A 23,908-nucleotide genomic window follows, 5' to 3' on the forward strand; every position below is an offset into this window, starting at 1 on the left:
AAAAGTTCAGGTTCCATTCAGTTGTAGCAGAGGTATGTGCAGGACTGGGTGAATTCTGCAATTCTATACAACTGCATGGGGCCCAAAGGTTAGGGCAGGGCTCCAGGCCTCAGAGATTTATTGTTCCTCCATATGACTAGCAGAAGACAAAGAAATATTTTTAAAAGGGGGGGGAATTTACTTAACCTGCATAATTAATAGAGGTCACAGAATTCAGCTTTTTCTGATGCAGAATTTAGGTTATGCTGGTACTCTTTTAAAGGGGAAAGTATACAAAGGCCAGCATGTATGTACATCTTATTTATCCAGCTTCGGCACAATGAAATTGAACCACAATTAGGAATAACAAAAATATTAACAGAAATACAACATCTGGAACTTGTTCTTCCAAAAGATAAAGTTATGGTAGTCCAAAGAACTCCATAAATTTCACTTAGGTTGTCTTACCAATTATGGTTTCCACACAGATTCATACTGAACTCAAGTTTCTTCCAAATTTTCCATTTCTTAAAAAACTCCATCTCACAGATTCAGTTTAAACATTCTGTCAACTATTTGTTGCAGGGTTTTTTGAAAACAAAAACCCAAAACAATTATTCTCACTATTCAGGTTACATCACAAATAAATGCAAGCACCAAACAGCTGTCTTGCTTTGTTTTATTTTATTTTTTTTTGTTTTGTTTTTAAAAGACACTAGCTGGATTCCCATTAGAATTCACTATGGAATGAACCAAATGTTATTGTACTGACACGATAAAAAAACCAGCTGCCCTGTTCTCCGCATCTGCCATCCAACCTTCTTCTGCCAAACCATCCAATGATACCACAATTGAGTTCAGGCTGAGGCTGCTCAGAGTCCTATGTGGCTCCTGGTTCCGATTCAGCAGGTTGTGCTGCCATCGCTTTCAAGCGAAAATTCACATCTTCTTCATCTTTTTCTTGCTGCGTTGGTTAAAGACCGGTGATGATCCCATCAGGCTATCAGGGGAAGGAGAAGCATAGCTGCTTTCAGAACCGTCTGGGCTCTGCGGCATGCCAGCTTCACTCATGCCTGACATGGGCTCCTCAAACACGTCGCTGCCCAGGACCCCATGGTGCCCATGGACGTGGCCTTCCTCACTCTCTTGTGGCTCTATTTTCACTGGAAGGTTCCAGAGAGGGGAAGTGTTCACTTCACCACCTAAAAGGCAGTTGGGGGCGGGGTAGAGAAAGAGAGAGACTTTACTCATCAGATGAGCAAAAGATACAAAACATAGATATGATGAAAACAAGAGACCAGGTAGACTAGCTAGTCTGCATAAATAACATGTTAAGGAATAGGGAGTTGGCATATAAAAACTGCTAACACTTTACTCATGAAGTCTTATTTTTATATCAGGATTAGGCAACGTGTGGTTGGACTGCAAATCCCATCTTCCATTGGCCATGCTGGCTGAGGCCGGTGGGAGTTGAAGCCCCACAACCTCTGGAGGGTCATCGGTTCCCCAGGCCTAGTATATATGGAAGGTTTCAGAAGTTTTGGTGAATTCTGAGGAGAAAGTGAACTACGTAAAGAGAAGAGTGAACTGGGCTGAACCAATGTACTCAATGGAGACTGGGCTGCTAATCCTGGAGACAAGGAAACGTCCAACAACAAAGGACAACGTGTTAAAAAGCCATTTTATCATCCTAAGACAGTGTAGCTTTAATGTGCTCGGCAACAGTACCCACTGGATGCCTGGTGGGACACTCTTCAGCAACTTGGTGAACAGCCTACAGAGCTTGTCAGGGAAAGAGCAGAATAATGGCATTTTTCATTGATAAGCAACAATCCACCATCAGAGAATCACAAGGCATTTTGTATACTTATAGAATGTTAGCCTCTTCCCTCAAGCAGTAAAGCACTAACGTTGAACTTTTCAGTGGAATCATTTGCATCCCCAAATGACTTAGGGATCCCTCGCTACATTTCACATTTCAGAGGCCATACACAAGAGCAATGAGCCCCAGCAGAACAGACAGACTTGTGTTTTCAAAGCCCAGTTAAAACAGAGCGGGATATCTAGACTCCTTTAGCTACATATGCAGCTAAGATTAAAGTTAATAGGAGAAAAGACATGAAATGTTTTGAGGGGGTTTAATTGGGTTTCTTAATTGCATGGCACAATGGATTCACACCAATGAAATTAAGTAGGCTTTACAACCATCAAAGATGAAAAATTATAAAGACTATTGCCCTTTGTTAATCCTTTAGAATGGATTAACATTCCATTTTCAAACTTTATTTTAACTACTGCTAGGAACTTTACTAAATTTTATTGCAAATTTGAAGGCAGAAGGGTAGGGTCCAGTTCATCACCAACAGTTCCCTTGATTGTAGCAACATTTCCCCCCCTAGCTTTATTCACCACTTTTTAAAAATCAAGAGGCTCAATAGACAACCAAAAATGTGAAAAATGATGGAACTTCTAAACTAGTATCCAAGTATCTCCCTTCTACTAGCACTGTTACAAAGGCACTGCCTTCAAATGAGCCACACTTTGTAGCATTTTCCATTTCAAAACAAAGATCAACACAGCACTTAAAAGCATCTCGGTTTCCTCTTTTATGAGTCAAGGGTCTACCACGCAAAGGAACTATGTACCTGAGGTCTGCGGAGACACTTCTGCTTCCAGGTTAGCTGAGAAGCGCTCACTCTGAGCTCCAAGCACTCCCACAGGCAAAGACTGGTCCCCAGATGCCAAATCCCCCTCCAGCTCCTCACTCATGGGAAACGTGATGTCACTAACTGGCTCCTCTTTGATCTTCACGGGTTTCATGTCTTCTGCTGCCTTCTCAGGGTTCACAAGCTTCTCATACTCTTCAGAAAGTTGCTTGCTTACCTGTTGGTAACCACATGGCAGAGATAAGAAGGTGTGGTTTGTGACAGAGGTGCATGGCATCCATCTTCTTCATGACCAGCTCACCCCTACCAAGGTAAGTTGTCTATGATGGAAGATGGAGCCTGGGCTGGGCTATGGTGGAGACAGAAGGCCTTATATTTCTCCCAGGATGGGCTTGCCTCCATCTACACTCCTGCCTGACTGGCTTGGATTGTGCAGAGTGGGGAGGCAATGTGTCTCTGCGCATGGAGTGCTTGGCTGCATCTACACTGTACATTCAAAGCAGGCTCATGCCTCATGCCACATGCCATTCCCTCAAAGAATCCACAGAACTGTGGTTTGTTAAGGGTGCCAAGTTGCTCGGAGACCCCTATTCCTGTCTGAGACCTAAAATACCCAGGCTTCCCTGGGGAAAAGGATTGACTGTTAAATTCTGAAAATTGTTGCCCTGTGAGTAGGTCTCTGAAGAACACTCAGCCCCTTAAAAACAATCAGATCCCAAAATTCTTTGAGGAATCCCCTTGCAGGAATCACATCTGAGAGGCAAGGCAAATGTCTTAAGTCTGTGTCCCAACATTATCTCAGTAGAAAAGAACATGTGAAGAATAGCCATCTTCCACTCTGGTGGCGCTGTGGTCTAAACCACTGAGCCTCTTGGGTTTGCTGATCGGAAGGTCAGTGGTTCGAATCACCATGAGGGAGTGAGCTCCCATTGCTCTGTCCCAGCTCCTGCTAACCTAGCAGTTCGAAAGCATACCAGTACAAGTAGATAAATAGGTACCGCTGTGGTGGGAAGGTAAACGGTGTTTCTGTGCGTTCTGGTTTCTGTCACGGTGTTCCATTACCCCAGAAGCAGTTTAGTCATGCTGGTCATGCTGGACCCGGAAAGCTGTCTGTGGACAAACACCGGCTCCCTTGACCTGAAAGTGAGATGAGCGCCGCAACCTCATAGTCACCTTTGACTGGACTTAACCGTCCGGGGTCCTTTACCTTTACCGTTTACCAGTGATATAATAACACCAAGGTCACACCAGAGGTTCAGTGGTGCTGACTGGAATGGTAAGGAGCTCCAAAACTGTGACCTTGATGTTCTTACAGTGAGGAAGGAGCCTTGGCCCTGTATACTTGAAGGAGCGTCTCTACCTCCATCATCCAGCCCAGACACCAAGGTCCAGCTCTGAGGACCTTCTGGAGGTTTCCTCACTGTGAGACGTGATGCTACAGGGAACCAGGCAGAGGGCTTACTCGGTAATGGTGCCCGCCCCATGGAACGCCCTCCCATCAGATGTCAAACAGATAAACTATTTGACTTTTAGAAGACACCTGAAGGCAGCCCTGTATAGGGAAGTTTTTAATGGTTGAGGTTGTTTGTATTTTTAATATTTTGTTGGGAGCCGCTCAGCGTGGCTGGGGCAACCCAGCCAGATGGGCAGCATATAAATAATAAAATTATTATTATTATTATTATTATTATTATTATTATTATTATTAGCAATATTGTCATGGCTCCTGTAACCCTGGAGAATTAGAAGAAGCAGCTTTCAAGCAGCTGTTATTTTCACTCTCCCATTGGCTTCATAAATCTACACCTCTTTAGGAGAACTCCAGGAATCTCTGCAAACAGATATATTGCAATCTGCAGGAACGTACCCATTTGAGATAAAGCAATGGGAGGCCCCTCCAGGCTAGACATTTTCCCCAACAGAGAGCAATTCTTGCAGGTGTGCAGTGCAATCTATCCCCCAAGCTCCCGGAGCAATGAACAACTTTGCCTTTATCAATAGAGAAAACACATTCACGATTTCCCTGTACTCTGAGAACCATGGGAATTAGCTCTCTTGCCTTGCTGTGAGCATACTGCTTCCTTCTCTTCTCACCTGCAGCATATAGCTATGATAATCCTTGATCCGGTGTTGCCAGAACTTCTGCAGAGAGAGCACACTGCCAATGCCCACTTCATGGAAGACCTGCTCCATGACATCCGGGAAAGGGCTCTGCCCAAGCCGGGCTTCTCGGTCCACAGCAAAGCGCAGGAGCTTAGTGAACTTCAGGCAGTATTCGTGGGCGATGTCTGTCAAGGTTTCCAAGACACTCTCGTTGGCACACTCGAAGCCCGCGTGGGCCAAAATGGTGGCAATGGACTGGTAGAGAAGCTGGCGGCAAGAGGTCCAACTCAGCTCCATCACTGGCTCTCCTTTGCCTCTGAAAGCAGACAAGGCAGCACCCAAAAGACTTGGTGAAAATGGGGCTCTTCTGGCTAGTGTCGTCTGGGACAAAAATTTCAAGCATGCTTAACGTTCTAGCTAGCTTGAAATGGCTGGCATAAGACAAAGGAAACTTTTCTCCCCTGAGAAAAACGGTTTGGTGCTACTTCAAAGTTAGATTCTTTGAAGTAAAATATATAGCAAAGAGAACACGACTGCAAATTTCTCACGAGTTCAAAGTAAAGTGTTTGCTTTGAGGTATGATATGTAACTCCTGCAACTTTACCTCAAGGCAACACATTCATATTAATTACAGTGAGGTTCAAAACACCCTACTTTTTAAGGGGGTCTACACAGCTTAAGAATCTAGAGCTGAATTCTTTGTGACATTTTAATCCATGGATGACTAAATGTTTTGGGGGCAAGGGCTGCATTCACCCATGAGCTGTTTGACAGGAGTGCTACAGCCACCCCACACTCTTACATGCAATCACCCACCCACAGACAACATGCACCAAGCACACACAGGATACAGAGAGAAACACACACACACACACACACACACACACACACACACAAACAAACAAGCCACCATGAAAACACACCCAGTTCATCAAGTGATCAATTTTATGACTAGGGATGGGATGATCTGCATCCCCAGTAGAGTGTTGGGATGGGCAGAAGTTTGAACAGTGTCTGCTTCTTCCTCTTCCTCTTCCTCTTCTTCTTCTTCTTCTTCTTCTTATTCTTATTATTATTTGCAACTGCTACCCAAAATCACAGTGGTCTTGGGAAGCCAGAAACAAATGCTGTTAGAAGGCCAGTTGGTCCCCCCAACTTAATCCGAAGTATTTCTAGACCAAACCTATTTTAGACTTTCAGCTCTAGTATCTTAACTATTTATTTATTTTATCTATTTCTGGAAGTATTTCTATACTGCTATATCATAAAACAGCAGGGCAGTGCAAAGCAGTAAAGCCTTAAACACCATCAAAACAATACATGCAATCCTTAAAGTGGCTGGTTCATCCATTTAAACACCAGCAAAGGCCCGTCAGGATTTTTAAAAAAGATTTCTTCAAAGAGATGTCTGAAAGTCAAAAGTGAGGATGCCTGCCAAATCTCTGCAGGAAGACTGAACCACAGCATGGAACCAGCAACACTAAATACCTGGCTTCTAGTGGAGACCAGCTGGACCTCTGTAACACATGGGACAACTAACAGCACTCCTCTGGATGATCTCAGCGATCGAGCTGGGATGTAAGGGCTCATGTGGTCCTTAAGGTATCCTGGACCCAAGTTGTTCAGAGCTTTGTATATCAACACAATAACCTTCAATCTGGCCCAGTATTTATGTATTCCTCCATGTTTCCACACTAGTGTTGCTAATGATTATGACGCCAGGTCCGGATTTTTTGACATTTATGGCGTGGCAGAGGAAGCCTTCCTGCCTGGCTGAAGTCGGGTACGGACTATTACCTACTCAAGTATTTTTTTTTAAATTCTGTACCATGCAAACTCATGATCTGAAATGAGTCGGGCATCATCCAGGTCTGGCACTAACACATGACATACAGGGGTTCATGGCAGGGCCTACCCATTATGGGGGACAGGAAGTGTGCTGATGGGAGCTGCATTCCATGTTCTTGAAATAGCCAGTTTCAAAAACCAATGGGGCTGGGTAACTGGGCACACAGCCCATAATTCCAGATCAGGCCTGCCACCACGCCAACCCTCCAATTCTTACTACGGGACACAGTGCCTGCAGCAAGGGCTTGGGGAAGGTGGTATATGATTGGCATGGACTGGATCCCCCTTGTACTGCCAGCTTAACTGTACCATCCCACGTAAGTATATTGGGGGAGTGCTGTAGCTCAGTGGTAGAGCATCTGCTTTGCATGCAGAAGGTCCAAAGTTCAATCCCCGGCATCTCCAGGTAAGGCTGGCAAAAAATCCCATCCAAGACCCTGGAGAGCCACTGCAAAGTCTGGGTAGACCAGGGGGCTCCTAAACTGTGGTCCATGGACCACCAGTGGTCTGTGAGCTTCATTCAGGTGGTCTGCAACATGTCCATATTCATATTTTTATAGTATTGCTGTTGCTTCTCTTATTTTATACACAGTATTTTATGGTTTTGCCATTTGAATTCCATGTAAAGCATGTGCTCTATCACTGATCAAATTTTGGCTGGCTGGGGACATTACTGGATAATGGAATTCCGCCATCTTCTCATTCTCATCTGGTTCTAAGATGTATAGACTACCCCCCTCAATAGAGTACAGTGACAAATCTGCCAAGCCTTATAAATCAGAGTTCAGGTTAATGAAGTTTCAGGCATCATAAACTGGGTCATTTTCTGTTTCGATCGCTGAACATGACAGGCAGGCTATCTGTCAAATGCCCCCAGCTGAAGTGATGAGGAGCGTTATTTAACATGAGGCAAGGCCTTCCCTTTTCTAAATAGAGAGATCCTGTGGCCCATTTCCTGTTTAACCAGCATGTCAAGGTAAAAGAATCTGGTGCATCTGGAAGCAGTGGAGGTTCACTCACATAAAATAATGGGCTGAAATGATAGGCCTTTCCAAAGATGAGCAGAATGCTCAACTTAAGAAGGCAAAGATTGCCTTCTCGCAATTGCCCCAATTTTATGAAACATTACACTGCTGAGCTGCATTTTCTAACCAGTGAATTACTGCAGAATTCTGTTATATGACCAAAGTGTCCTTCCAGGTAAAATAAAAGGTGGATGTTTGTGGATTTAAAGCAAGATTGAATTAGTTACTGATCCTGGTGGTGACGGGTGACCTCCAATGATTCAAAAAGATGGGGAGCTTTTTCTTTATTTCCCTTTTCTGATGTTGGCTCAGCTGTGCCAACTTCCCTCCTGATAACGCCTGAATTCTTCTATGCATTCTGCCTCCCTTCCTTGGCCTGCCAGTGTAAAACAGCAGCAGTTGTCAGCTGGACCTTAACCATCAGCACTAGTGTAAAACTGACAGCCCCTATATGAGCGAGTGGTCAACAAGCCTTGCCTTTAGCACTGCCAATTTGCAGTTCCATCACCAGACAGGGATGGTGAAATCTGGAGACAAAGTAGCCGTACTCCTCCTGCCTTTTCCCCCACCTCACCCCCAAACACCCAGCCAACCACCCTTTCCTTCACATGGGGTGTAGCAGTCCTGGAGTCCTGCTTGTTTCTTCATTTAAAGTCATTCATAGGCTGCTCCTCCTCCCTAAGGAGCTCAGAGGAGCATACAGTAAAAAAGAAAACACACAGGGGCACTAGAAAACAACAGAACTCATGAGAGTCCAAATAACCATGATGGTTCTAAAGCCTGATTTCCAAGCAAAAGTTTAACTGCCTTCCTGAACGCTGCATGTACAGACTGCCAAGATGGCTTCAAATGGTGGCAGGTCAGGGCACGGCAGTTCAGTGGCCGGCGGCTATCGTGTGCAAAACTGGACGGCTGGTCACAGGATATAACTAACCACCTCCATATCTGAGGCCCTGGGGCTCTAGGTAGGAATGGAACTCTTGGCAGGAAATCTTAACCCAACCCGATTGCCCATACAGAAAATAACCAAGGCTAGATACTTCTGAATAAATGCCCAGGATTACTGTTAATTGTTTAAACCACGATGGGAAAGCTGTCGCGTTCCATATATTTTTTGGCTGCAATTCCCATTACCCATGACCATTGGCATGTGTGCATGATGGAAGCTAGATTCTGATAACATCTGAAGAGTCACAGGTTGGCCATTCCTGGTTTAAAATGTGGAAACACCAAGGGCCTATTCCACTAAACAGAGGGCTCACTCAGCAGTTTAAAAGAAGAAAATATTGAGCAGTGTAGAACACAGTAACAAGAAATAAATCTCACATTTGTGTGGCTCAGAGCCAAAGCTCACATGGCCAACCCCCAAAAGACCCCACATCACGCACCTGTAAAAGTCGCTTTCTGGATCGCTGTGCCGCAACTGAAACGGCATCTTGGGAATCTTGCTGTCGAGAGGCAGCAAGTCATCGGGGAGAGGTGGGGAGCCAGGGCAGGGGGGCAAAGGCTCGCTTTCTTCCATCTTGATGCCCTCCGCTTGCTGCTGGCTCTGACTCTGAGCCAGGGCAATGAGACCGCGCAGCCGTCGGTTGTGCTGCATCAGCTGGATGGTGTGAATGGTGAGGCTGCAGGGCTCCGAGGGGATGTCCAACATGGTGGTGGGCTTGGGCTTGTTGGCAGAAGGCTGGTGCAGCAGGGGATCCTGGACCTCCACAGTGCGGAACTCTCGCTGGAGCAACTCAAAGGAGCTGCGGTTGGCTTGGCTGGACGAGACGGGGATCTCGCCCCAGTAGCGCAGCATCTTGCTTGCTTCTTAGCACGAAAGCTGCTGAGATCACTTAAGGGACTCTCGCCGGAAGAGCAGCTACTCAGCAGGTCCTTTGCAGAAACAGGGTGGGCATTTTAACCTGGTTCGAAAGACAGGAAGAAAAATCCAAAGGTGTGTCATCAAAAGTTCTCCTTCACCATCCAAAAGCTCAACTGAGTAATAATGCAGCCTTCATCAGAAGCTGAGCAACATCTTCTTTAGGAAGTTATATACATACCCTAGAAAAACAGAAATTGCTGTGAAAGTGGCCTTACAAAGGATCTATAGATTCCAATTAGCGCTAGAGATGGAGTTGGTGGAAAAGGCTGGGATGAGCTCAGGTTCCCCAATACTAGTGTGATATTGTATGAGAACCAAACCATAACTGAAAAAGCCATGACTCTGGTCACATTTAAAACTCCAGCGGGGGGGGGCCTCTAATGGGGTGCCTGCTTTTAACATTAAGAAGGTTTTGGGTAAGAAGCCTAAACCCTCTCTACACACTGCTGTTTTAGACACCATGGCTTCCTCCACCCACCCATTTTGATAGTAAAACCATACACTCATTGCTTCATGAGATATGCAAAGTAGACAAGAGAACAAATGTAGCTCACCCATCAAATCTGGTTTGGCCCTGAAACAAAATAGCTGTCAAATGACTGCAGAAATTGGGGAAATGCTCCTGGGGGGGCTGGCAGACCCCCAGTACCTCCGAGCGTCTCCCAATAGGCACGTCTCTGGAATGGCATGTCCCTTCACTCCAAAGTGCCCATCTGAAACACTTCTCTTATGAAAAGTGCACCCAAGTCTTCTGGCATCACGCAGCAAGAAGATAGAGACATCCGTAGATCTAAACTCCGTTTTATTCACAATATATACAGAGAGTCCATAATCACGTCTGTGCCCTTTAAACTCTGGCAGAAAACCGAAAGCATACAGCAAAAGTGAAAGTACAGTCCAATAACACTCTCAGGCAGAAGTTATGAGACAGTCTTCCATTCCCACACTCTTCTCAGACATTTCATATGATTTATACTAATCACACTAACCAGCATGGGATTGGGGAAAGGGGTGGCAGCCTAAAAGCTTGGAGGTGGCATTTCCCCCCATTGTCCAAAATGCTGAGCTGAGTTTCCCCAAGACACTGAGGTGCTTGCAGGATGGCGAGGAGGAGGGGAAAAAAAGAGGATTACAGATGCAGCAGCTTCCAAATCTATTGTGCAAATTAAATACTGCAAATCTCTTGTTTCTCAACAGAGTGCAAATTGGATTCAGGTTACACCATCCATGGCTCACAGACGAAAAAAAGTCTCAAAACAATTGAAATGACAGTAGATTTCAATTTATTCATGCTCTATGTAAACTATTCAATTCAAGACATCACCAAGATTAAGTCCCACAAACAGCTTCTGTTATTTAGGTTAAGGCAGAAAAGAACAGAAGAGGAATTTGATTGTGTGTAAATCATTCCTTGGGTGTAGTTACTGAGTCCCTTTGCCAATTCCCCTTACAGGTTTTTTTGCCATACCCTGTGGTTTCCTGGCCAAACACATTGCAAAACGCCTTCCAGCTCAATGCTGTGCACACTTCCCTGCATGTAAGCCCCAATGGAATACAGTAGGACTTACATCTGAATTACAAGGCATAGGATTTCACTGTTAGGCTATCATACAGAGGTTGGTATCAAACAGCTCAAACAAGGCAGAAGTAACTTCTAAGGGTTGTCTCAAGATTTGCAAGTAGTTTTTGTGCATAACTGCAGGATTCTATTGATTTAATTCCGTCACAACAAACTTCAATCTCCTTCGTATCCAAATAGGGCTGAGGGAGACTCCTGCCTGAAACCCTGAAAAACCAAAGCCAATACAATACTGAGTTGGCTGGACCAGTAGTCAGACTCCTATGTTCCTAGCTTTAATAAATGCTCACAAGCATCTGCTAGTCAATGCAGCCACTGCCAAAGCCATGCTGAATAGCTGAGAGGACGCTATTTCTATGTTTCATTGGTTTGGAATGTGTGTTTTGCCAAGGTTTTTTTTTGGGGGGGGGCAGGGGATGGATGCATTTTTGAGCATCACTTTTCCCCCCTGTGAAACTGACATTTCATTGTGCTTGATGTAAACAAAATCTTCCCTTTTTCCCTTATGGGGTATCCAAGAGCCCGTATGGGGTCCCTAAGTGGGTTCTCTATCTATCGGTAGGAGAAATTAACAGAAGCCAACCAGAGAATATTGAGAAGCAAAGCAGCTAGTAAGCCTTATCTTTATTAAGCTGTTGCAACAGGGTCCTCACTCACCAGATGCAGGGAGGAGGAACCCAGAACAATGGTGTGCAAGCCCTTATATGGACTTTTGAAAGTGCCAGCCTGTAGCCCAAGATCACCCCCCAAAACATCATACATACATCACAGAAAGAGGTGGTCCCCAGCAGAAATACATGGCGGGGGTCTAGAGCAGAATCCTGTCTGGCAGGAAACCTGTTAATGGTCACTGATTGGATTACTAAAGGAGGCTCAGGGGGAAAGTGGGCTGACTTTCTAGTATAGAGGCAGGCTGCAAGAACGTTGAGGGTTCAAACAAAATCAACAACACGTGCAAAGTGAAGCAAACCTGCCCCATGGTGGGAGTTACTCCAGGTGGAAAGGAGAGGTCGCTTGAGCGTGCCCAATAAATTTCCACTCAGGTAAAGGATGCACAGGTTTCCTGTACACATACAGAGAGACACACACACGGTCTTCCATAGGCAGCCGGGAAAGCCTTCTGCCCCCTTCTCAGTCTCTCGGATGACCACCCTCCAAATCATAGAACTGCAGAGTTGGAAGGGTTCTGACGGAGGGGCCATGGAAGGAAACGGGTTTGACCGGGATGCCCACCACCAGGAGTCCTCCGCAAGAGCAGTAAGGAGCCCTGTGGAATCAAGTCAAAGGCCACCGGCGTGTCGTATGCCCCCGAGGGTAGCCCACAAGGGCGACCTGAGTGAAGCGGCGGCGACGGAGCTCTCTCCCAGCAGCTGGCATCCAGAAGCATATCGCTTCCGACCCTCCATCCTTCTCTCCCCCTCGCTTGGTATAATAAAAAAATGCCACATGGCTTTCCAGCCTTTAGGTCGCAGAGCGCGCGCACAGGCACACCCGCGAACATGCAAACTCGGGACCCACTTACCCCCGCGGGAGGGCGCGTGCGAAGGCCGAGCCCTCGAAGACGGTGACTCCCTTCCCGGAACCAAAGTGCCAGGGCGGCGGTTTCCGCGGGGGGACGGTTTGAGAACCGGACGCGCTAAAATGGCGGATCCCGCAAAGGAGGGCTGCGAAGGGATGGGGGATTTTAAGAAGCCGACTCTGCCGCCTCCGTTGCCGCCGCCGCTGCCGCCTCCAACTGGGGCAGAAGACCCCAAGAAGGCAGCGGTTCCCAAACCCCCGCGAGGCCCAGCTCCTCGCCCTTGCCCCCCTCCCGACCTCCCGCAGTACCAGGAGCCTCCGTGGGGAGGATGCCCTGCCAAGGAAGAGGAGGCCTCGTCCGACTACAGCCTGGAGGTGGTGAAAAGCGGCTCCGTGCTGGAAAGCGTCCGCTTGGCAGGCCGCAGCTGGCTGCTGGTGGGCCGCGCGCCGGGCTGCGACCTCTCCCTGGCTCACCCGTGTGTGTCCCGCCACCACGCCGTGCTCCAGCGCCGCCCGCCGCCCGCCGGGGATGAGGAGGAGGAGCGAGGCCAGGTCGGGGAGGAAGGGGAAGAGCAGGGCCCCGAGCCCGGGCTCTACATATACGACCTGGACAGCGCGCACGGCACCTTCCTCAACAAAGCTCGGATCCCGCCCCGCACCTACTGCCGGGTTCGGGTGGGCCACGTCCTGCGCTTCGGGGGCAGCAGCCGCCTCTTCGTCTTGCAGGTAAGGAGAGGGTAATCATGATGATTTATAAGAATAATTTTATTTATACTCCGCCTGGTTTCCCCAGCCACTCTGGGCAGCTTCCATCAAAATATTAAAAATAACAATAAAACATCAAACCTGAAAAACTTCCCTAAACAGAACTGCCTTCAGATGTCTTCTAAAAGTCCGATAATTATTTCCTTGGCATCTGATGGGAGGGCATTCCACAAAGCGGGCGCCACTACCGAGAAGGCCCTCTACGCCCACCTGTACATTTGGGTGCAGGTTGTGGCGTTAGTTTCTGTACTGGCCAAGGGGGTATCTGCGGTGCAATCCTACACACGTTTACCCAGAAGTCCCAACTACATTCAGGAAGACTTAGAATTGTAGAGCTGGAAGAGCCCACAAGGGTCATCTAGTCCAACCCTATCTTTTGCCCAACATGGGGCACTTACCCACAACCCTGAGATTAAGAGTCCCATGCTCTACCAACTGAGTCTGCCACTGCCCGGACAGTCTTTTTGTGAGGGTAGCATGCCAGATTTAAGATGCTGTGAGCACCTTCAAGCAGGGCATCCAACACCTAATTCCTGCCAGTCATCCTCCTTCTCAAGGGAAAGAATGACTGGTGGGGCACCTTCAGACATGGACATATAACACACACACTTGCGTCAGCTCGCTATGACAAGCAGAATAATTGAAGGCTGGATATAGCAAGATCAACTAACACAGAAAATAGGAGTGTCTCTGTAGATCAAACGTATTTGCTGTTTTGGTTTGGAATTGGAGTTGTTTTTAAGATGTATTTCTTGTTTTATCACTTGATGTTTGCCACCCTGGGCTCATTTTGGACAAAAGGCAGGATATAAATTTAATAATTGAACAAGCGGCTGCATGTTCAAAGAGCAATGCTGTTCACTATCTATTATCCTGTAACAGGTAATGATGCTGAACTGCACTTGCAGATGTCCCAATTCAAAGTGATGCTTTTGACCTATAAAACCTTAAATGGCTCAGGACCACAATACCTCAAGGACCACCTCTCCCCATATGAACCGACCCAGACCTGTGATAATCATTGGAGGCCCTTCTTTGTGTGCCTCCTCCATGAGAGGTCTGGAGGGTGGTAACATGAGAATGGGCCTTTTGTCTGTGGCTCGCCTTATGTGAAATGCTCCCCCCAGAGAGACTCACATTTTCTAGCTGTTTCACCTTATGGTGTAGAAATGTTCTTGATTTTTCATTTTAGCGGAGGGAGAGGCTCTGTGTTTCACTGCATCCAATTTAAAGAGGAATTAAGAATCTACCTAGCAGCTCATTTACACATATTTACCATTCTATAATAGTTAAGAAACTTGAACTTTAATCCTAACTACATTTCTTAGAGAGTAAATCCCACTGAACTCAACTTTTTAACTGACATTCAATTTTGTATGTTGTAACTTAATCCGCAGGGCCCAGAGGAGGATCAAGAACCAGAATCAGAGCTGACTGTAACCCAGTTGAAAGAACTCCGTAAGCAGCAGCAGGCTAAGTTAGAGAAGACCATGCTGGGCGATGATTCTGATGAAGATCAAAAGGAAAAGGATGAACATAGAAATGAAAATAGTCGGAGTACTGATTTCACCTGTTCCTGGGGACTGGGTAAGTTACAGTATATTACTGGTAGACTCTTAGCGCTTACCTATGCTTCATCTTCCACCACTGAAACTTGTGTGGTGTTAGTTCGTGGAGCTTGTTTCTGTCTTCTGTTTTCATTGCAATAAAATTATATGTGAATTCCATGTTTACTGAGGACTGGGATTATTTCCTACCAAAAAGACTGTTCAAAGGCTTTGTACATGTGGCTTTCTTCCACCTGTAGGTATCTGGGCAAGGTTTATCTTGCCACACTCCTAGATCATAAAATGAGGCTGTATTTTGTTCTCTTCTATATCTACTCTCATTTATAATTTTATTTGCATTTGTTTTTCAGGGGAAGATGCAGAGGAAGAGGAGGGTGAAGAAAACCCTATCGCCATCGAGTTTCAGGAGGATCAAGAAGCCTTTTATTTGAAAGATCCCAAGAAGGCATTGCAAGGTTTTTTTGACAGAGAAGGTACCTGTGTGTTACCTGTCATTCTTGTCTACCATGGTAGTGCTGCTTAGCAGAGCCACTCAAGAAGTTAGTGTGTATACATATAATGCACTGCTTTTAGGATAAAAGCCCTCCAAGCAGCTCTAAACAAAACCATTAAAGCCTCAACATATAGAAGAGTGGCAAAAATACTGTACTTCAGATCAAGAAATGAGGCAGCAAGTAATTTCTGGGTGATCCGAAAGAGCAAGCAGGTCATCCTTTAAATATCCTCGCCCCAGACCACCAGTTTGAATCAGTCCCAGAAACAAATGGGGAGCCAATGTAGAGAGGCCAGCTGTTGTGTAAAATATTTCAAATGAGAGGCCCCAGTCAGCAGCCTGGCTACAACCTTCTGCAGCAGCTGCAGTTTCCAGGCACTCTTCAAAGGCAGGCTACTCTGAACTTGTTGCAGTAGTCTGATTAGCATACACCTAAGTCATTTGATTTTGACAAAATCTGTATTTTCAAGTAAAGGTCACAGCTGGTTCACAGGTCAAAAGCTGATTCTTCAGAGGGAGAACTACACTCCCCCAAACAGCATTCCTACTGTCTAAAAGTACTTTTGTCTCAATTTGTTTGCCCAGTCAGTTACGTATCCTAGACTCTGGTTCAGGTGTTCCATTTCCTCTCAGGAATCAGATGGAGTTATAAGCCCCATTATATGTTCCTCACCTGAGGGAAAGGTGGGTCCAAAGCAGCTGTGGGCCCATCCCTCCAGACCTGCCTTTGCCAACACAATGTTCCTGCCATCTGCACATTAGCATAGACATTTGAGGTAGAGAAGCCTTTTGCCAAATCCCTCTGTGCATCCAAGAACCATGCACAACCCAGGGTTCAGGGTAAGCTATGCATATAAAGGTCTACAACCAAAGGGGTCCCTCTTTCAAATGTCCATGCTTGGATGGCAGGAGTTAGGCCACAGGCAAAGCAGTACAGACCTTTAGGCATTAAATTCAGGAGTAGAGGGGGGAGGACTAGCACACTCACTCCTGCACCCTCTACACAGTCCCCCCCCCCATGTTCAGCTGAACACCTGAATAGAGCTTTACTTTGCTTCTTGATCTTTTAACCTCTTCTGTGTTGCTTACAGTCATCCTGCTTTCTGCAGGAGAAATAAGAAATAAGCAGATTGGACAGATCTGTATAGTTATATCCTGGTTTAACTTGAAAGTATTAGTCCCTCCATGGCAATTCTGCTTTGCTCTTGGGGGGTTTTCCACACACACCTTTGTAACCTAGAGTGGTACTAGAAACAAATTAAAGTGATCAACCTATTGTGCTGAAAAACTTCAGGGTGCAGAAGAGGATGGCTGCAGTCCCAAACAAACTTACTAGGAATTAGCCCCATGGAACACAGTGGGACTTATTTCAGTAAAAATGAATAGGTTTGTGCTGGCTATTTGGTTTTAGACTGAGCATGGGATATTATACTTTAATGAAATTCTACTTATTCTATGAGCTACTGCAGCTCATTAAAAAATGTGAGTGCCAATTCATCTTCGGCATTGGTGTGGAGATCTCTAATTTCCAACATTTAAATTACTTTGTCAGCTTAAGCTCCTTTATGGAAATGAAGCTTAACTGCAGCATTATCTTTGATCTGTACAAAGAAATGTCTGAGAAGTTTGTTAAAGCTTTGATCCAGCAGTGATATATTCACCAGTCTAGATTTCTCTAAATGTGTCTGATTATAGATGTGTCTGAACCACTTACAGATGCAGGAATATCTGTGGAGTTAGAGTAGTAGATAGGTAGCCGTGTTGGTCTGCCATAGTCAAAATAAAAAATGCTACTGGAAGGTGCTACTGGAAGGAATTTTTTATTTTGACTGTGGAGTTAGAGTGATGGATCATTTTAAGACCTTATTGCTAATTGATAAATGAATCAATATTAAATATAGCATTGCCTTAGGAAGGATTTTTACAGATACTGTGCAGTTAAATTTTAATCCATGTAATTAAACTGCTCCAATTGCTGAAATAACAATGATTCCAAATACTTAGCCAGTTAATAGTTTAATACTGTTACCATTCATAAAAAATTAAAATAATTACAAAGAAGTAAAGAGCAAGAATTTAGGTTAAATGTAATTCAGGCTATCTATTTCACTACAAAACAAAGCTGCTGATAATGTATGCAAGTAAATCAGCTCCTCTCCCTCTCTTTTCTTCCTAGGTGAAGAGTTAGAGTATGAATTTGATGCACAAGGAACTGGCACTTGGCTCTGTAGGGTGAAGTATGTATGTATTCTATGTAATAATTTTGTATAGTTATGTCTTTCTGTATGTCAGAGAGGCAAAGAAAGCTGTTATGTCTTGTACATCTAGAATTGGTTTAGAGCAGTTAAATGGAAATGTAAGACTATTGATTCCGATCTCATTTATTGTCTACACCAGAGCTTTCCAAACTGTGTGCTGCCACATGTTAGTGTGTCGGCTGCAATGTGTAGATGTATTGCACAAATGCACCCCAAGCTCCTTTTGGGTCAGGAAAGGGGTTAGTTTAACCTCTGGTTTGCTAGTAAAACTGACTTACTGTGTCACAAAATGATGCATGTCTAAAAAGTGCATCACCAACATGAAAAGTATGGAAAGCTCTGGTCTACACTGTATTCTTGTCAAACGATGAGTGGTGTCCAACATCAATCATAGACCTATTGAATGAATGGATTTAAGTGACTTAACTCAATGGATCTACTCTATGACTAATGTTGGAGGTTTGCCAAATGCCTGTTGATTGCAATGGCTCTTAGGTTGTCTCTATACTGAGTGTGCTAGAATGGGGAAAATAACTCTGAAAGAAGTGAGTGCTTTGTCTTTCAAATAAGCATAGAAAGGATTTGTCATACTATTTTCACTAAAATATTTGATTGTGGTGATAGAGTTCAGGTGTCAACCCCACAAATACTCAAGTGCCTTTTTTTCAAAGGTTCACTTGGTTGTATTGGGAAACAAGGATGGCAATAGTCACACAAGGCTTGGCTGAAGAGGTCCGTGCCCTCAATTGGAGCACCCTTTCCAGTTCTGTACACCATACTTAGAAAGGATGCAGGCAAATTGCAAAGTGCTCAGAGCAGAGCAGCAAAGGCGAATGGTGTGGAAAACAGATCCAATAAGAAAGGTGGATGGGGAAACCCAGCTAGATGGGTGGGGTATAAATAATATATTATTATTATTATTATTATTATTATTATTATTATTATTATTATTATTTATTACTACTACTACTACAACTACATACTACAATAACTGGGTATTATTATCCTGGAAAAAAGAATTCTGAAAGGGGGCATCATAGCACTTGTCAAATCCCCAATGGGCTGTCACAAAACAGAGGCCAAAAACTTGTTCTGCTACCTGAGATGGCAGGACTAGATCTGATGGCCAAGCCCCAGGAGGGTAGAATTTAGTTAAATTGTGAGAGAAAATTGTAAGAGCAAGTCAACAATACAGTCGTACCTTGGTTTTCGAACAGCTTAGTTCTCAAATGTTGTGGCTCCCAAACGCTGCAAACCCGGAAGTGACTGTCCTTCCGCAGCTTCCTGCAGCCAAGCAGAAGCCACGGTTTGGTTTCCAAACATTTTGGAAGTCGAATGAACTTCCAAAATGGATTCCGTTCGACTTCCGTGGTACGACTGTAATGCCATTTACTTAGAGGTGTGGCAGGTTCCCACTTCCTAGAGGTCTTCAAGTTACACGAGAGTAGATTTCAAGGTGAACATTAAGAAAAGCTCCTTAATAAAAATAGTAGTGTAGGTGATGGAAACAAGCTGGGGGGGCTTAAACTCACTGCAGGTTTCCAGAAAGAGGCTGAGCAGCCAGCTCTGGATTTCCTGCATGAAGAAGTGAGTTGGACTAGCTGATGTCTATGATTCTTTATTTATGGCACTTGATAAGGTTATGTGGCTTTCACCTTATGAAACCCGGAAACTACAACTAATCCAGAATGCGGCAGCTAGACTGGTGACTGGGAGCGGCCGCAGAGACCATATAACACCGGTCTTGAAAGACCTACATTGGCTCCCAGTACGTTTCCGAGCACAATTCAAAGTGTTGGTGCTGACCTTTAAAGCCCTAAACGGCCTCGGTCCAGTATACCTGAAGGAGCTTCTCCACCTCCATCGTTCTACCCGGACACTGAGGTCCAGCACCGAGGGCCTTCTGGCAGTTCCCTCACTGCGAGAAGCCAAGTTACAGGGAACCAGGCAGAGGGCCTTCTCGGTAGTGGCACCTTCCCTGTGGAACACCCTCCCACCAGATGTCAAAGAGAACAACAACTACCAAGCTTTTAGAAGACATCTGAAGGCAGCCCTGTTTCGGGAAGCTTTTAATGTTTGATGTATTATAGTATTTTAATATTCTTTTGGAAGCCGCCCAGAGTGGCTGGGGAAGCCCAGCCAGATGGGCGGGGTATAAATAATAAATAATAAATTATTATTATTATTATTATTATTATTATTATTATTATTATAGCTGGGAAGATTGCTGTTTTTTAGAAAACTGTTTAAAGGATGAAACTGAAAGGTGATTGGGAGTGGCTGCCTGGACCATATAACACTGGTCCTAAAAGATCTTCACAATTCAAAGTGTTGGTGCTGACAATTAAAGCCCTAATGGCTCAGCCCAGTATACCTGAAGGAGTGTCTCTACCCCCATTGTTCAGCCTGGACACTGAGGTCCTCGTCTGAGGGTCTTCTGCTGGTTCCCTCACTACGAGAAGCGAAGTTACAGGGAACCAGGCAGAGGGCCTTCTTGGTAGCGGCACCCTCCCTATGAAATGCCCTCCCTTCAGATGTCAAGAAGATGAAGAACTACATAACTTTTAGAAGACATCTGAAGGCAGCCCTGTATCAGGAAGTTTTTAATGTTTGATATTTTATTAAGTTTTATATATGCTGTAAGCTGCCCAGCGTGGCTGGGACAGGGTATCAATAATAAAATTATTTTTGTTACTGTTATTAAGGGAAAGAGATGAAGCAATGAGATTTCAGTTGAGATTAATAGAAATTGTTACCCATTATCTTCCCGCGAGTGCTCAGTTGATTATATAGTATATTTCCTATTTTACTATGGGAAGGTCTCCACCGGAACCTGCGTGCTTGGCCTTCTCAAGCTGAAAGTTTAAGGCCTAAAGCACTGAAACAGAATGCGTCCAACTTTCGAAAATTCTCCCTCCAGACTGAGACATAATAAGTGGCCATGGGTGGAAGGCCGCCTCCAACTCCGATTCTAAACCTTGTATAATTAATGTTGAGATGTTTTATAACCAAAGAGGCCAAGGTTATTTGAAAGAACAGTTCTGAGCAGTACACAAGCTGACACTGAGTAGACATGTCAGGCCATTTGTTGATCTTCCTTGAACTGTAACCTTCTGAATTCAATAGGCTGCCTATAGATGATGCTTCGGGGAAGCAACTTGTGGCAGAGGCGATTCATACAGGGAAGAAAAAGGAAGCAATGATCCAGTGTTCATTGGAAGCCTGCAGGATACTGGATGCGAGGGGTGTGCTGCGGCAAGAGGCAGGTAGGTGGACTAGCCAGAGGCTCTGGCCACGCAGAATTCTTTTTGGAAATAGTCTTATTGACAAGAGCTTTGAAGGAATTTACATCTGTAAAATGTGGAGTATCTTGCATCTTGCTCACCTACAAGGATTGCTGGCATGCCACTGTTTGCATTTTATTTTCACAACTATTGGATGTGGTGACTTCACATCTTTGTGTCCATTTGCATACTTGCTTGTTTTTTGAAATGTGCATTAGATCACCTGTCACTAAATCAGAGGTACAGGTGCGTAACTGGCTTCAAGCTTTTCCGGTTTTCTTCATGTATTTTTGTCTTCGTTCTTTCTTAGTATCCCGAAAAAGAAAAGCGAAGAATTGGGAAGAGGAAGACTTTTACGATAGTGATGACGACACATTCCTTGATCGGACAGGAGTTATTGAACAGAAACGTCTGAGCAGAATGAAGAAAGCAGGAAAGATCGATGAGAAGCCAGAAACCTTTGATTCATTGGTAGGAACAACTTCAGCCAGGGATTTGTGGTAGTTAGTCGAAATTTGTGCCTGCTGCTGACCCTGTGCCTCCAGGCCAAGATATGGGGTATTGACTGATGATGCTGTTGAGTTTTGGAGGTTCGCTGAGCATCTTCAGGGTTCAGAACAAGTGCAGGGGTAAGCTTCCCCCCTCCACCTCAATTCTGAGCTGGTGGCAGGGAAGGTGGAGCTGAGAAATCAGAGGGTCATCTTGCTGTTTCTCTTAATATCTCTTAAATATCAGTGGAAGGCCACCTAGAGTCCTCACTTGAGAAGAGAAGATCTCATGCAGAGGCTTGGAAGACACCTTTTTGCTTTCTGATTCTTTCCAAAGTTGGTGCAAAGTCTAATAGATTCCTTAGCATTTTCCCAGGCTCAGGAGAAGGGATTGTAGCCAACTCGACCACTGTTCATGCGGAATGACTTCCATGAGCACAATGGCATTTGACCTCTCCCCTGCACTTACTTCAGATCTGCTCCAAAGGATATGGGGAATCCCCAGTGCAGATTTGGAGGAGTGTGAGGGTAAGTCCTATTGCACTTTCAGCAATCGTCTGGTGTGCACAGTGATTTAGTTGGATAGAACCCAAAGTATCTTGCCAGAATTTTAAAAATGCTGTCACCTGAATTATGCTCCCATAAATAATCATTCCTAAGAGTGTTGCTGCAGCGGAATATAAACCACTTTCCACTATCATGTTGTTTGTCTGGTATCACATTTCAGACGGGTAGCCATGTTGGCATGTTCATTTGTCTAGAAAGAATCATTTTTTGGTCTTCTAAACTGAAGTAGCACAGAAGGAAAACACTTGATTCAGTGTGGCAAAAAAAACTTAATAATGAGCCAGTGGCGATTATTTAAAATGTTTTCATTCCACTGTATAGCCAAAGATTTCTAGGCATTTTACGTAAGTTCTCTTTCTTTCTTTCTTTCTTTCTTTCTTTCTTTCTTTCTTTCTTTCTTTCTCTCTCTCTCTCTCTCTCTCACTCACACACACACACACACACACCAATTGCAGGTGGGAAAGTGACAGATAAAAAGCAAAGGTAAAAGACTGAGTTAAAATTTTCAAGATACTTCGAATGCCTGGTTAAATTTCTTTTAAAGGTTTTGCCTGACTTCCATAAGACAAGAAATTTGCAGCCAGGTCAGCCTCCCTTGGGAGAGCATTCCACAATTGGGTTGTTGCTACACTTCTTTGTATTTCTAGGCTTTTCACTTCGCCAGCATTTGGGAAGACAAAAGGTTGCTACATTTTTATTTTAAAGTTTTGTAAAGCTATTACAGATGCTCATCACTTTTCAATTGTCTCTCTGTAGAGTGCAAAATTAGCCACAACTGAAAGAGAGCTCTCTGAGATAGCAGAGAAGCTGAAATCTTCAAAGACAAGTAAGGCCACATACTTTATTCAAATTTTGGGGTTGTCTGCATAGGAATAAGGCATAATTAATTAATTCGTAATATTAAGGGTATTTTGTTTCTGTCTTCCACAAATGAAAGACTTAAGCCAAGTGTAACATCATGATTAAAATTATTTAAAATGCCTAATACTTGCCTTTCTAAAGAAGCTGATCAAGTTAAAACTCTCAAATTCAGTTCTGTGGAAAGCATGTTACATTTAGTGGAAGGAAAACAAATTTCATTCTGGGATAAGGAGCTTCAATACGGGCAAGTGATAACACACTTTTGGCATAACATTCAACTTCCTTCTTTCAAGTCCTTTTCCAATCAGCAGCCCTAGAGATGTCCTTGAAAGTTAGTTATACATGCCTAGCAGTATGCCAAAGGAACCAGCTTTATCAGGCCCTTCATTTCTTTGTTTAATACTAATTCAATTTTTGCACAGATAAACCCTGCATTTTCCCAAATACAGTTACTAGATCAAAGAATTCAAGCACATCTGTAGTCTTAATTGTATTCATCTCAGAAAGTTGTATTGGGCATCTGTTCCGTGTCAGCTACTAAAATTTTGGACCACTACTACCCATAACTAAATTGGGATGGCATGATTTTTTCTGTATTTGTATTTCCTTTAGCACAATCGCATTCAGCAGCGCAAGATTCTTTGGACGAATTCATGACGGAAATAAAATCAGGATGTGCTTTAGACAGTGTGACACGTAGAAAGCTTCATTTGCGGACTTTTGAGCTGAGGAAAGAGCAGCAGCGATTGAAAGGATTGATTAAGATTGTTACACCGGCTTCGTTGCCGGAGCTGAAATCCGAGTGAGTCTTCATTTTATGGAGTGGTAATCATTTTATATTTTCCTTGTTGAGCTATAGTTCTCTGATGACTACCCAAATGTACATGCAGAGGAGTATGGAGATGGTGGGAGGCAGGTTTTGGCACTGGAACTTTCCAAAGAACTGGTTTCCAAGTCTATTTTGACGTACAATGCTGGTGAGCATTAATTGTGATTAATGGCAGTGCCAACACATAACCTTCAGTCCCCATGGATAGCG

The 23,908-nt window shown here is 44.5% G+C and overlaps 2 protein-coding genes across 9 annotated transcripts in view; one reads left to right on the top strand and one right to left on the bottom strand.

Annotated features, from left to right (window-relative positions):
* Positions 1-13,181, bottom strand: SUPT7L (SPT7 like, STAGA complex subunit gamma). Of its 6 annotated transcripts, XM_083497208.1 has the most exons (7): positions 12,590-13,076; positions 11,057-11,274; positions 10,043-10,342; positions 9,010-9,528; positions 4,740-5,064; positions 2,625-2,862; positions 1-1,181 (listed from the first exon to the last, which is right to left on the bottom strand). In XM_083497208.1, the coding sequence occupies exons 4-7, from the start codon at positions 9,420-9,422 to the stop codon at positions 919-921; spliced, it is 1,239 nt and encodes a 412-aa protein (XP_083353334.1). In that variant the 5' UTR covers positions 9,423-9,528; positions 10,043-10,342; positions 11,057-11,274; positions 12,590-13,076; the 3' UTR covers positions 1-918. The 6 variants fall into 6 exon arrangements, with proteins under 6 accessions (XP_083353334.1, XP_083353333.1, XP_083353335.1 ...); XM_083497207.1 differs by lacking the exon at positions 11,057-11,274 and having other exon boundaries at positions 12,590-12,715; XM_083497209.1 differs by lacking the exons at positions 10,043-10,342; positions 11,057-11,274 and having other exon boundaries at positions 13,060-13,181.
* SLC4A1AP (solute carrier family 4 member 1 adaptor protein) overlaps positions 12,329-23,908 on the top strand; it is a gene marked incomplete at its 5' end in the record, with an annotated part of 20,610 nt that continues 9,030 nt past the window's right edge. For 2 of the 3 annotated variants that reach the window (XM_083497187.1, XM_083497186.1), the window contains 8 exons: positions 12,709-13,311; positions 14,748-14,937; positions 15,269-15,391; positions 17,588-17,648; positions 20,796-20,935; positions 21,264-21,424; positions 22,765-22,834; positions 23,482-23,671. In XM_083497187.1, coding sequence (XP_083353313.1) covers positions 12,709-13,311; positions 14,748-14,937; positions 15,269-15,391; positions 17,588-17,648; positions 20,796-20,935; positions 21,264-21,424; positions 22,765-22,834; positions 23,482-23,671 — 1,538 coding nt within the window. Of the gene's footprint in view, positions 13,312-14,747; positions 14,938-15,268; positions 15,392-17,587; positions 17,649-20,795; positions 20,936-21,263; positions 21,425-22,764; positions 22,835-23,481; positions 23,672-23,908 lie in introns of all 3 variants that reach the window. The other variant, XM_083497185.1, reaches the window with a different exon arrangement.

The sequence above is a fragment of the Podarcis liolepis genome, assembly GCF_965112155.1.
Source record: "Podarcis liolepis genome assembly, chromosome: 3".
In the NCBI taxonomy this organism is placed as follows: Eukaryota; Metazoa; Chordata; class Lepidosauria; order Squamata; family Lacertidae; genus Podarcis; species Podarcis liolepis.

Excerpts from the sequence above, each read along its gene's own strand:
- SUPT7L (XM_083497209.1), bottom strand. The coding sequence starts at position 9,422 with ATGCTGCGCTACTGGGGCGAGATCCCCGTCTCGTCCAGCCAAGCCAAC. Across the intron at positions 5,065-9,009 it reads CCAGAAAGCGACTTTTACAG|AGGCAAAGGAGAGCCAGTGA; the intron begins GTGCGTGATGTG and ends GTCTGCTTTCAG. Across the intron at positions 2,863-4,739 it reads ATCATAGCTATATGCTGCAG|GTAAGCAAGCAACTTTCTGA; the intron begins GTGAGAAGAGAA and ends GGTTACCAACAG.